General features: G+C 44.7%; 1 protein-coding gene across 1 annotated transcript in view; it reads right to left on the bottom strand.

The window, feature by feature from the left end:
* Positions 1 to 433: 433 nt before the first annotated feature.
* Positions 434 to 12490, bottom strand: part of LOC119461967 (puromycin-sensitive aminopeptidase) — a 58085-nt gene continuing 46028 nt past the window's right edge. The window contains exons 19-21 of the mRNA XM_037723330.2: positions 9720 to 9872; positions 5301 to 5348; positions 434 to 1988 (exon numbers count right to left, since the gene is read on the bottom strand). Of these exons, the coding sequence (XP_037579258.1) occupies positions 1842 to 1988; positions 5301 to 5348; positions 9720 to 9872 (348 nt within the window). The 3' untranslated portion in view covers positions 434 to 1841. The remainder of the gene's footprint in view (positions 1989 to 5300; positions 5349 to 9719; positions 9873 to 12490) is intronic.

Raw genomic sequence — 12490 nt, 5'->3', positions numbered from 1 at the left:
AAGGTGGCTTGGGGTGAAGCTCACTTCCAGTTTCCTGCCTGCAGTTTTTTCCCAATTCCAGAAAAAGTTTCCTCAAAATATTTCTTTTCGTTATGCTAATTCTCAATGTGTCTCAAATTTTCTATCTAAATATTCAAAAATTTTTGGGCATTTATATTTGTATATATATATATATATTTATATTTATATATATATATATTTATATATTTTATATTTGTATATTTTATATTTTGTAAAAATATAAAAAAAAACATTTCTACCATTTGACCAAACAACAAATGATTTGGTGCTACCTTGGAGTTACCTTGCTATAAAACAATATTAAGAATTATCTCAAACGCATTCTGATTTAGCACTTTAGCACCAGCACAGACGTGAAGGAAGCTACCTAGCAGGTAGAAAGTGAGGACTCTAAACTAGTTTGGAACACAAGTAGCACATGAATGCTCAATTTTATTCACCTAATGCCATGAGTTTGAAATTCTTGTACATCAGCTGCCACAAAGCACATTTGCAACAGCAATAAGTTGAATGAAATAAAACATACATAATGATATACAATGCCATGACCCTTCAACATTTAAGGTTGTCAAGGGACAGAAACAGATTCGTCAATATGACCACATATTTCAAAGCATGTGGATTAAATAAGAATAGGCCTGAAGGGAATGTAGTACAAGATGTGAAATACACCTTCCTTCAATAACTTTTATGGACCTCATAAAACTTGTGTGTTACTATAGAGGATCCAGAAAGAAGGCGAACTTGAGAGGTGAGAGGCACTGAAAACATAAGGCAAACAATGTCAAGGCCACTGGCACTGGCACGGTCACGCATCATCTATGGCAACTTTCGGTTGATCTAGAGAAGCCACATGAATACCACAGCAAATACCTGAATTTGTTGGATTTTGATTTGTCATAACATTCCACAATAGAACATTGCAGAAGTCACACACAGACAGTTTTGCAAAAGGTGCGTATGTGCCACCAGCTTCCTACTTTTCTAGGACACTGTCATTTTGAAGTGACTGGTGCTAGCTCTATAGTGGCAACCAACAGTGTAATGATACAAATTGTGCAACACTGTGTGCAATATGCTGCACCCTTGAACATCCAGCTAAATATATCCAGGCCTATGTGCACAGCAAGAGCTAATTATTTTACTGCAAAGAAATAAAGAAAAAAGAAAAGAACCCTCTTAGAAGAGAAAGACTGCTCCAGATCACCAATCTCCATTACACAGCCCACACAATTTTTCAGTGCCTCTTGAGCATACATTTGCACAAAAAGAAAGGGGAAAACAACAATTTATCAACAGCACTCAGTGCTTGAGTATGACAGGCCTGTTACAGCTAGTGCATTCACTTTCTACTTCAAGTAATGCCTAACTGTTTGAAACGGTCACAATACACATAATGTTGTTCATAATAAGAGCACAATTAGGTGCTCCGTTAATGGCACATATGGTGAAGTCAAAATGAATACCAGATTTGGAGAATGAGACTTCATTATATTAATATATCATTTGAGTCAAAGTGCATAATTACACAGTTGAGATCTGCATACCATCATTCAAAGCATAAAAAATGGATAAAAGAAAATCACACACACACACAAAACTTTCATCCATTGTTCTGAATAAGTACTGAATCGATTTAGCACAACACCTGCTGCTAAATAAAACAAACAATCAAAAGAAAAGTCACCCCTAACTCATACTATTTAAACTGAATTTCATAAAAAGTATTAGCACACACCTTTTAATAAGTTTTCATTCAGGATGGAACAAAGAAAGAAACAAACTAGAAACCAACTCAAACAAGGCTGCTCCTCGAAGCTTTATGGCAATGAAGATGCCGCCTTCTGTAGAAACTGCCGCACTTTATCAGAATCCCTTGCGATCCATGCTGCATTCAGCCTGATGTTCTCCAGGGACTGCTGGACGACACGCTCCACACCAGGAAAGTAGTTCTGGCTGAAGAACAACTGCAGTAGCATTAAGAATTGTCAGAATTTGTACCAGGTACGTCCGGGGTCAGTCCGAGGTCCTTTTGATGCTTCGACGTATATTCAAATGTGGATGCAAGCCTCAAGCACAAAAACCTCCGACAAAGCCAAACGTGGCCCCAAAAAACTAGCATTGGAAGTGGAAATACATTTGTTAACTTGGTGGTTTTAATAGACAGCCCAAGCAACTGCTACAAACAATTGCACAATACTGCCTGCCTATATGACATGCATCTGAAATACTAACAATGCTAAAATATAAGAACCCTATTGCAAAACTGCAGCATTGTTATAAGCGTTGCATTTTTAACAGCGAGCTGCACGTAAAAAAAAGCATATGGCATGCCTTTTGTAATTCGTAAAAACAATTTAAAGCTGTGTCACAAAAAGAAGTTTACTGCTATAATTAATACTGTTGCAGTTATAATGGTTATAATTAATATAATTAATACTGCTACAGACAAGAGTACTCTTGTTCCATTACAGACATAGCACTTTCTGTATGTGATGATGAACAAATTTACCGAATTTATAGACAACCATGTCATGGACACAGCAATACCACTTGGCGAGGAGCTTAGGATTTTGTTCAAAAGACAGCCTGTCCTTTCCTGCAACTTTTTCAAATGCAAGTGATCTCTTGCGCTTGTTATGACAGTACATAAAAATGTGACGGCTATGAAACGAGTTTATTCAGAAGTCATGACTTGTGCTGTTAAATTGCTGTTAAATGCACTTTTGCCAAATAACCATCATAGAGCAGCTCAAAAAGAGCAACAAAGGATTTGAATTCGGTATTACCGGTCGTCTCGAGCATGAGGTCATCGCAACAGCAGACAACTGTGATGTTGCTAACTTTGTATCTCCCTTACGTCTGCATGCCCCAATGCCCCCCCCCCCCCCCTTTTTTCATATGAACTCCATGCAAGCACAGCAGATTCATGTCCAGACACTACCAACTCTGTCTTCTCTGGTGGAGGTAGTAGCACTAGAGCATACTTCAACTCTACTCTGTGGAAAAAGTCTGCAGCAGTGCTGATTTTTCTCTATTGCAGCTGGCTCGGCCAATTCACCCTTGCTTGTAAAAGAGAATACAGTGGACCCCGATTTATACGACTTTATACGATTATGCAAAACCGTTGTATAATCGAAAAACTAATAATATAGCCAGTGATGCTCAGTCTTGCCCAAAAAACGGGTACAGACTGCCTGAATAAGCCCGCGGCACGAACCTGTGCTACCAAGGAAGGTAGATTAAATTATTAAAAATTACCGTATTTATTCGATTATAACACGAGTTTTCATAATTTTGGTTACCTGAACTCGACCCTTGCGTTATATTCGAATAACAGCAAAAGTGACTATTTTAAACCAAATACTCTAAATCCCATGATTTTTAGCGTTAAGTTGACAACCTGTAATTTATGTCTCGATCCAATCCATAGACAAGTCACCGAAGTCGGAATTTGTTTATGGTTGGAATCATGGAATAAACAAACAAAATAGGAAAGGCCCTGAAGTCACGTTTTTGAAGTCAAAAGTGCAGCCATGTTGGTGTGCCATCTCCCTCTTCGCCTCCAATCAGGGGTTCTGCGGAACTGTACGTTCGCGCTGTTCGCTGAGAAGCATGACCACTTTTTCAGCGCGCATGTTTTACGGTGGTGCATTTAGTGAAAGCTTCTAGAGGTCCCCGTTATCAATAGCTTGATTTTGAGGCGCACACAGCTGCAGAATCACGGTGAGAAAGAACAGCCACATCTACAGTACCGCCGCAACCTCATCCAACAGCTGGTGGGTGACATGAGGGCTAGAGCCAAAAAGCGGGGCCCGTCTGCGTGGAAGGAGTGCAAGGAAAGGCTAGATGGGAGGAGCCATTTCATCTACAAGCTCACAGGATGAAGCAGCATTGCAAGGACTGTGCTGCTTGTAGCGATCAAAAAAACAACAAACGGAGGCAGGATGGAAACTGTGTTTTTCTGCAAAACCTGCTGTAACAGCCCTGGCCTGCACCCAGGAGAATGCTTCAAGCGGTATCATCACACACTGCTCTAATATCGGTAGATGAGTTGCCTGCAGAATCCAAAAGAAAAAATAAATATCCTGCAACTTTTTCCTCCATACTTTATGGTTTTCTTCACGGCGCCACAAACTGTCAAAATAGTTTCGGACCAGGACAGCCCGAAAGTGGGTAAAAGTTTCGGACCGCAAAGGGTTAAAAGCTTAAAGCCACTTTCAGCTTGCATATGAACTCCATGCAAGCACAGTAGATTCATCTCTACATAGCCCGAGTTCTTGTTCATTATCTCATCACTACGTTCTATGTGCACCTCACAGCCATAAGTTTTTGCCTGGGCTTCAGCTAAACACTTTTAGTGACAACTGTGTGCTCTATTCTAAACGACCCAAACATGTAGCCATCGCTTTGCACTGCTGCTACTCCCAGCGAACCATGAGTGCACAAAAAGGAAGGAGACATTGTGAATGAGCAAGAGGGACAAAATCTGACTGGACGACACGCTACATGTGGCATGCACACATAGACACATGCCACACATACACACATGTGGCATGTGTACATGTGTACATATGTGGCGTGTACTATCGACCAAAATAGTTTACGGACCACAAGATCTCAGAAAACAGAAAACAGCCTTTAAAAGTAGCCAGTAAAACCGTACATCACAATGTTGTTCGCATATACCAGTAGAGGCTGGAAATGGGAAACGAGGCTGCGGAGATAGTCAGCTTTTTGTCAGATCCCTTGGTGCGTAAACTTCTTTGGTCAATAGTACATGCCACACATGGACACACCACAGTGTGGCATGTACATGCATAATGTACATGCTACACTGTGCACCGGACCAAGGCCCCTGTAAGACCATGTGGTAAGTCTTCCATGACACCTCGACAATCCAAAGCCATTCAAATTTAGGATTAAAATTATCACTTCAGAATTTCAAAGTCATGTAGACACAAAAGGGGCCCACAAAAGGGTCTGAAGTCATCTCTGGTCAAGCACTGTGTGGCCTGTACTGCACAATTACAAAGGGGGCACTTGCTAGTCTATAAAACACTTTCTGAGCTTCAATATTCTCCATGCATAGCACTATAATTTCTCAGTATCCACTAAAGTGGCACTGTTCGCGCACAACGAAGCACACAAAAAAAAAATCTTTTGATTGAATCATAATTAAAAGGTCCACAAAGAATAAATGCAGAATTCAAGTGGCAGGAAAACTATGGCAACTGCACCACAAGGACATCATGAGATGTGTGCATTTTTTCACTTACCTCTATCTCCAAAGCTTTTTCTTCAGTGGCAAAATTTTCAGTGATGCACTAAAAAATACAATACACACATGGTGTTAAATTTAAAGTACTGACAAATAAATTGTGCTTACAGATCAATCACTTGCTCACACATTTGAATGTGCATTATAATAATGGTGATCAACACATTTTTTGTCACAACTTAAGTAGGCTCTCCAACTTGCAGGGGAAAGTCTAAAGAAGCAAGAGGGAGGGCGGAAGGAGGCTGACTTCAGCAATATTTCTTCCTGCTCTCCCCACACCACTATGGAGTGCTGAGTGATGGAGTGCCCCCCTGCACCCCCCAACAAAAGTGGAGAATCATGCTCTGCCCGTCGCGCCGCCTGCAGCAGAGAACGGCAGCGCATTTGGGTTATCGCCTATTAAAAGCGTGCAGTGCATTTACAAGTTCCGACAGCACTATGCCACACACACGCGTGCTGTGAGAAAGGTGAAGACACTTATCACAACAGGGTTGGAGATGATAGCTGTGAATGGCGTCGTGCGAAGACCCGCGAGATTTGCTGGTCGGGAAAACGAAATGAAATCGAGCTGGTGAGCCACACCGGAATAACTATGTCACCAGAGCAAAACATGCCACTCACTTCGCACCGCCTACAGCAGGTAAATGCAGCGCAGTTGGGTAAATCGAATATTAAAAGCGTGCAGTGCATTTACAAGTTCCAACAGCACTATACCACACACATGCGTGCTATGAAAGAGACAGGTGAAGACCGAAAATGCTTATCGCAATAGGTTTGGAGATGATAGCTGTGAATGGTGTCGTGCAAAGACCAGCAAGATTTGCTGGTCGGGAAACCAAAACGAAACCGAGTTGGTGGGCGGTGGGTGAGAGCAAAACATGATGCTCACTCCGCACCGCCTGCAGCTGGGAACAGTGGCGTGTTTGGGTTATCGCCTATTAACAGCGTGCATGCATAAAAATGTCGCAGTTTCGCCCGAGAAGCAAAGCATTAATTGCGATAGCAAATTAGTAGAGAGCTATTCGGAGTAGGGATAGTAGTTTTATCGGCTGCATAAACTTGGACATATTCGCTTACTAACTGAATTAACAAGCGTGGTGTCAGCACGCACAAGCAAACATGAATAGATCACACTCAATGACCACAGATGACTGTCAAAATGCTGGCAGCAAGCGCAGCCGCCGCAGCGAGCGAAGGTTCGTGCGGTCTATCGCTTCAACAGAAACTGAGCGGCGAATGCACAGCGCATACAAAGGTCAGAGCCGTGTGGAGATCGCTTTTAAGAGATGGTGCGGGCGACCGCCACAGCCGGGCAAAGTACAAGCGCTGTTGTTGGTAGAGTAGAAGCTCCCCCCCTCCCTCCCAGCGCTGCCTTCCCGCTTTCTTGCTTTCGCGTGGGAGATTGAGTGGCCAGTTCCCCTTGCGCCCGGTTGCAAGATACGCATTTGGTGCCGCAGCACAGCGTCGCCCCCCCCCCCCCCCCTCCCATACCCCCACGGCCTTTCACGCGACGGAAGTCGCGTTTGCTTTTCGCCGTGTTCACTCTCCGTGATAGCGCGCGTCCCCCGCGCGCTTTCACTCGCGCATACGGCGCACGGCGAGGATTTTATCGCCCTTGGACTTTATAGGGAACCGCACGGCGACGGCAGAAATCCGGTGGAAGTGTCCATATAATTGCTATCGCAATAAAATACGGGCATATGTGCAAAGGACCATAGCCTCTGTGAGACCATGTGGCAAGATCTCCCATGGTACTCTCTTTAGGTTGACCAAAAGGCAAAGCACACGGACAGATTTAGGTAGAATAAGAACCAGCAACTGCACTGTGATGACAATGCTGTATCTTTTCTTGCTTTCATGTCTCCCACTAAGACGCTAGAATACACCTCAGCACCAGGAAGAAAGGTTTATAGTATTCCACACACAAAGAAATGTTTCAGTGAAGCATATGACATCATCCTGCTCATCTGTTAGCAGGGGCTGTACACAAGTACTTATAAGGACTGGCTGCAGACACTGAGAAAAAATTCGCATCAGCTTACTAGAAAAGTGGACAGGGGCTATTCACTGAGCACACTATCAGACTTTGCACAAGTAAACCTAAGCAATATTACAAGTAAATCTGATACCTAAGCACACATGTTCAAACACATCAGCTGTGAGCCAAGGGGGCCTTTCATTTCAACATCCCCAGGGCTGTGCATGCGACTTTTATGAAACTGGATCCTACCCCAGAAGCATTGTGCATGAGGAGAAAACAAAAATTTAACATGAAAACCCAACCAGAGCACAAACTTGTAAATATTTTCTATGTCTTGCACACCTAGATTGGGTACTGCCACAGACATGTTTGTGTTTCTGCATTCATGGGACAAGCGCTCAGCATCGCTCCCGTGTGTGAGCTCACAAAAAATTGCGCATGTGATGTCATGAAGCTTTCATTAAAATTGAAACATTAAAAAGAACTTAATGTATTATTTCTAACTACTTTTAACATCATGCCTAACAGCACTCTTGTAGATGAAAAAGCACTGCTGACTAAACTTTGCAGCACCAATTTTTGCCAGCATTTCCAATACAGTCGAACCTTGATATAACGAAGTTGTATTTGCAGCGAAAAACTTCGTTAAATCGCGAATTTCATCAACTCGAGGTTTTAAAGTTTCACCATTAAAAACAACTTCAATAAATTCCCAGAGTATTCTTCATGGATAGTATCTTGTCCGTAAGCATTTATAAACAAATTGCAAGAAGGTCGGGTCATAATTGCTCAATTATGAGCACCAGCGCGTGCGGTGCAGACTGCGCCGAGAGCAATGCATCAACGTGGCTCATGGCGTCTGAGATTTGCATGTGTTGCATCATGTGGCACCATAAATCTTGGACGCAATGGCTGATCGCGCTTAGTGCCCACAGAGCGCGCTGTTGCATCCTGAATCGGCAGTGCGCATTCTTTGGTTGTTCGAGGCAGCCCCTTCAATCAGCGTCACCTCCTTCCGTGGAAGCGGTGACCAGCACAAAGGCCACTCTCCTGACCTTGACAGGATGACCGTCACGGAGAGCAAGAAACCAGCTAGACTACTTTTGTGGAAGCAACGTGAACCCCCAGTTTCCAGAGTGCCTTGTCCTTGCTTCGAAGGTTGGATATCAGAGGCGGAGTTCTGTGAACAGTACGACCCCTCTGATTGGCCGCACCAAGGTCATCGAATCCCCTTGTATAGGGAACTAGGGAAGACGGCTGTTTTATAAGCGGACACCTTGGGTGCAGTGACGTGATCTGATGTGTGCTGAGATATGTATTGAGTCAGACAGTCAAAGTTCTCCTACATGGAGTGGGCTTCCATATCTGGAGCCACTGTAAATACGATAAAATAAACCCTTTTTCTCTCGCTCCTACTCCCGGACGTACTCTTCCCAGTGCCTGGATGGATCACCGGCCTAAACGCCACCCCGAGTCCCAACAGTGCCCACAGATTAAAAATAAAAGTGTAAAAAGATACGGATATTGGTCCTGAACCAAAAAATAAAAAAAGTCAGTTTCCCCAGAAAGGGGGAGCATTGATGGCGATAGCGAAGAGACAATCACAGGAAGTAAGGTTCTTAGTTTTATAGGTGTCACGCATGCTCAGGCAAACATCAACAGATCTCACTCGATAACCACAAACTCGCAGTCACAGCGTGAGTGAGCGCTTCGCACCATGTCTCGGAAACTTGAGATTACCCGACTGCCAACACTAGATGGGTGGGAACAATGAAATGCGCGTGAAGGCATTAACGATTTCAGCACCGGCCTTTGCACTTGCCGCAGAGAGATTACCTCCAAGACACAGCGTGCAGCCTGCGCATGGACGCACATCCTTGTGTGGGCCTCCGTCAGCGTAGGTTCTCCTCTGCCTATGTCCTCCTCCGTGGCACGCGAGGAGTGAAAGGCAGATAGGCGCGCGTTCCTGCCCCCCCAGTGTGTGCTTGGTCACGTTACCACACGTTCGTTACTTGCGCAGAAGGAATCGTCAGCTCTCGTATTCCTCCGAGTTGTTTCTTTACTCACTCGACAAATGGCGTAGCGGTGTTTCCTGCCTACCGTGTCCCGTGGGCGCATGCGCTTTGACAGCGGTTTAGCCGCTCAAACTTTTCATGCAGAAGGACATTTGAAATAACTTTTGCCTCAGTTGACATAGTTTTTGGGTAGATTTACTAGCCATACAGTCCAAGTACATGCTTAAAATGGCCGAAAACTTTGTTAAATTGAAACAGTGTCACAAAGTTACTTCGTTAAATCGCGAACAAAAATACATGATTTTCAGTGCAACTAAGATCGGAAAATGAAAATAGTTCATTACAACGCGAATTTCATTAAATCAAGGTTCGACTGTATTTCAGGACTGCAGAATACTAAATTCCAAGTTCTCAGACATACCTTGACAAGCCTGGCAATGAGGAAGCCAGAGCCATAGCGCTTCCTCACAGCATCTTTGTTGTTTTCGAAGAACCTCCAAGTGAGGTCCCTGCCCACGGCAGTGAGGGCACAGTAGATAATCACAAAAACAGCATCTTGCGACTTTACTTCATCCTGCACATCACAACATTGAAAGACAAAATAATTTTGCCATAACAGTGCACATCTTGTTCTGCCATAAGTATAAATAAGACAGGACCAGTTTTTTTCTGCACACTGTATACAGTTCATACCTGCCAACCTAGCAACATAAAAATTCGGGAGACCACCGCGCAAGGGGGGGTAAAAACATTTTGCCACCGTTTGAAACGGCGCACGTGGTTCAGAGTCCATACTTGTCACCTCTCCACAAAATGACAAAGCATGGAAACTCCGTCGTGTACGATATCATAAAGTGCCATCTGTCGCTCTAAGATTAGTTTGGCATTCCGCACTTCACTCGACAACCTGACAAAGCCAAAAGCGTAGCGCACTCACGATCATGTAATGACTGGATTGCTAAAAATGCGTGAGCCAGCCACAGACGAGCCAATACAAAAAATCCAATATGGCAGCGCCCGTTGGTTTCTTGCGTTCGAGGTAGTGCCGGTGGCCACTACCACGATTCGAGGTGCATGCTGGTGACTAACTGCTCCTGCGCTGCTTTCTCGCATGGTTATATTACAGGGCATATTATAATTATAGCGATAGGACATAAAAAAAAAATCAGAATGAAAAAATTTTAAAAGACACTGTGCTGTGGCGACTACTTTTCCGGAGATTTGAGGTCGCGTCTGTACAATCGGGAGATGCGGGCAAAATTCGGGAGGCTCCCGGGAAACTCGGGAGAGTTGGCAGGTATGACAATTCTAAAGATACAGAACATTTGCACTATGCACGCCGAGGATAGCGCACAAGAATGGCTGAACAGAATGGTTTGAATCTTGGCACCATTGATCTCTTAACCTAACTTCAGACCAGAAGAGGAGAGAATGTGTAAAGAGCTCTGGCATGAAAGGCCAGAGCGGTAGAAGATGGATGACATGGGCAGTCTGTCGATTGTCTCTCCACTTCTGCCCTTTATAGATTGCCAGACACACAGCTGACAAAAATTAAATTGCTTGAAATTACTGCCACTTATGGATATAAGTAGGAATTCTTCAGAAAAAATTTGCCATATACCATGCATATGTGAGAATCGCTGATAAGTGAAGCTTTTTTTGATGTTTACGAAAATAAAAATGAAGCGGGTGGGGATACAAGGTTAAATGGGACCGTGTTTACTCTGCAGAAGATAAGGCCGGTACAACCAGTATGGCGGAACGTTAGGCTAGCCCCACTACGTCGTCTCCTTCATCTTGTTGGCGATTGTATTCTTTGTCACCCTCGTGGCACCGTGACATAACCCCCGGCGGCGAAAGCGCCGACCCGGCGCCTGCTAGATGGTGGCCGCATGGTATAGCTTGAGACAAACCACGTGGATGACATCAGATGACGCGGACGGCCGGGAAGCATTGGCTGGAGCTATTTATAAGTAACAGCACTGAGCTGTCGGACTACGTGGTAAGGGCCAGAGTACCGGGAGAGCAGTTTTTCTGATAGGCCCACACGCCGTGAAGGAGTCCAAAGGAAGACGAGGTCGCCAGCAGAGAACTGGACATCACGATGACAGTTGTCATAAAGAGACGTCTGTCTTGCCTGTGAATCAGAAAGGTGATGGTAGGCAATCTGGCGTGCCATGGCGGCAGTAGCTATGGTGCCGCAAGCGCAGTTGGCAGGAGCGTGTCGACAGGCAATGTCGGGTCACATCCAAAGAGGAGATAGAAGGAACAGTAGAGAGCGGTGTCTTGACGTGACGTGACGAGTTGTACGCGAATGTCACAAATGCGAGGGCGGCATCCCAGTCACGATGATCTGAGGAGCCATACATCGAGAGCATATCTGCAAGTGTTCGGTTCAGGCGTTCAGTGAGGCCGTTCGTCTGAGGGTCGTATGCTGTCGTTAACTTGTGTTTCGTGGCACAAGAGCGAAGTAGATCTTCGATAACCCTAGATAAAAAGTAGCAGGCCCTGTCTGTGAGAAGCTGGCGAGGAGCTCCGTAGTGCAAGATGACGTCTTGAAGTAGGAATTCTGCAACGCCGGTAGCGCAACTGCTCAGGATGACTCGTGTGACGGCATAGGGAGTTGGATAATCCGTCCCCAACGGTAATATACTTATTTCCAGCTCTGGGGGTAGGGAAAGGGCTCACTGCCCATATTTTTGCTCACTGCCCATATTTTTGCTCACTGCCCGTACGAGTGTGAGGCACTCATGCTTTGTAATAGAGCAATTGCATTCAGCGTGTGAAAGCAGGTGACTTGCGTGTGCAATAACTCTGTCATGCCCACGTTGACACTCAGCTAAAACAGCGCCAATTCCGTAGCCACTAGCATCTGTATGGACCTCTGTTGGGGCATATGGGTCGAAGTCAGCAAGAATGGCGGAGTAGTAAGCAGGGTGATAAGGCGTGTGAAGGCAGTAGCTTGGTCAGGACCCCATGCTCTGGCATGGAGGCGCCTTTCTTGAGAAGGTGAGTCAAAGGCCGAGCAATGTAGGCAAAATTTCTGACAAATCGACGGAAATATGAGCACAAACCTACAAAGCTGTGGACGTCTTTGGCACAGGTCAGTACAGGAAAATCAAGAACAGCACAAAGTTTTGTGGGATTGGGGCGGACGGCAGACGAGTCAACGAGATGACCGAGGAGATTCAT

Source organism: Dermacentor silvarum, chromosome 1 (assembly GCF_013339745.2).
Source record: "Dermacentor silvarum isolate Dsil-2018 chromosome 1, BIME_Dsil_1.4, whole genome shotgun sequence".
NCBI lineage: Eukaryota > Metazoa > Arthropoda > Arachnida > Ixodida > Ixodidae > Dermacentor > Dermacentor silvarum.
The sequence above is the reverse complement of the archived record's forward strand: the minus strand, read 5'-3'. Positions and strand labels throughout refer to the sequence as shown.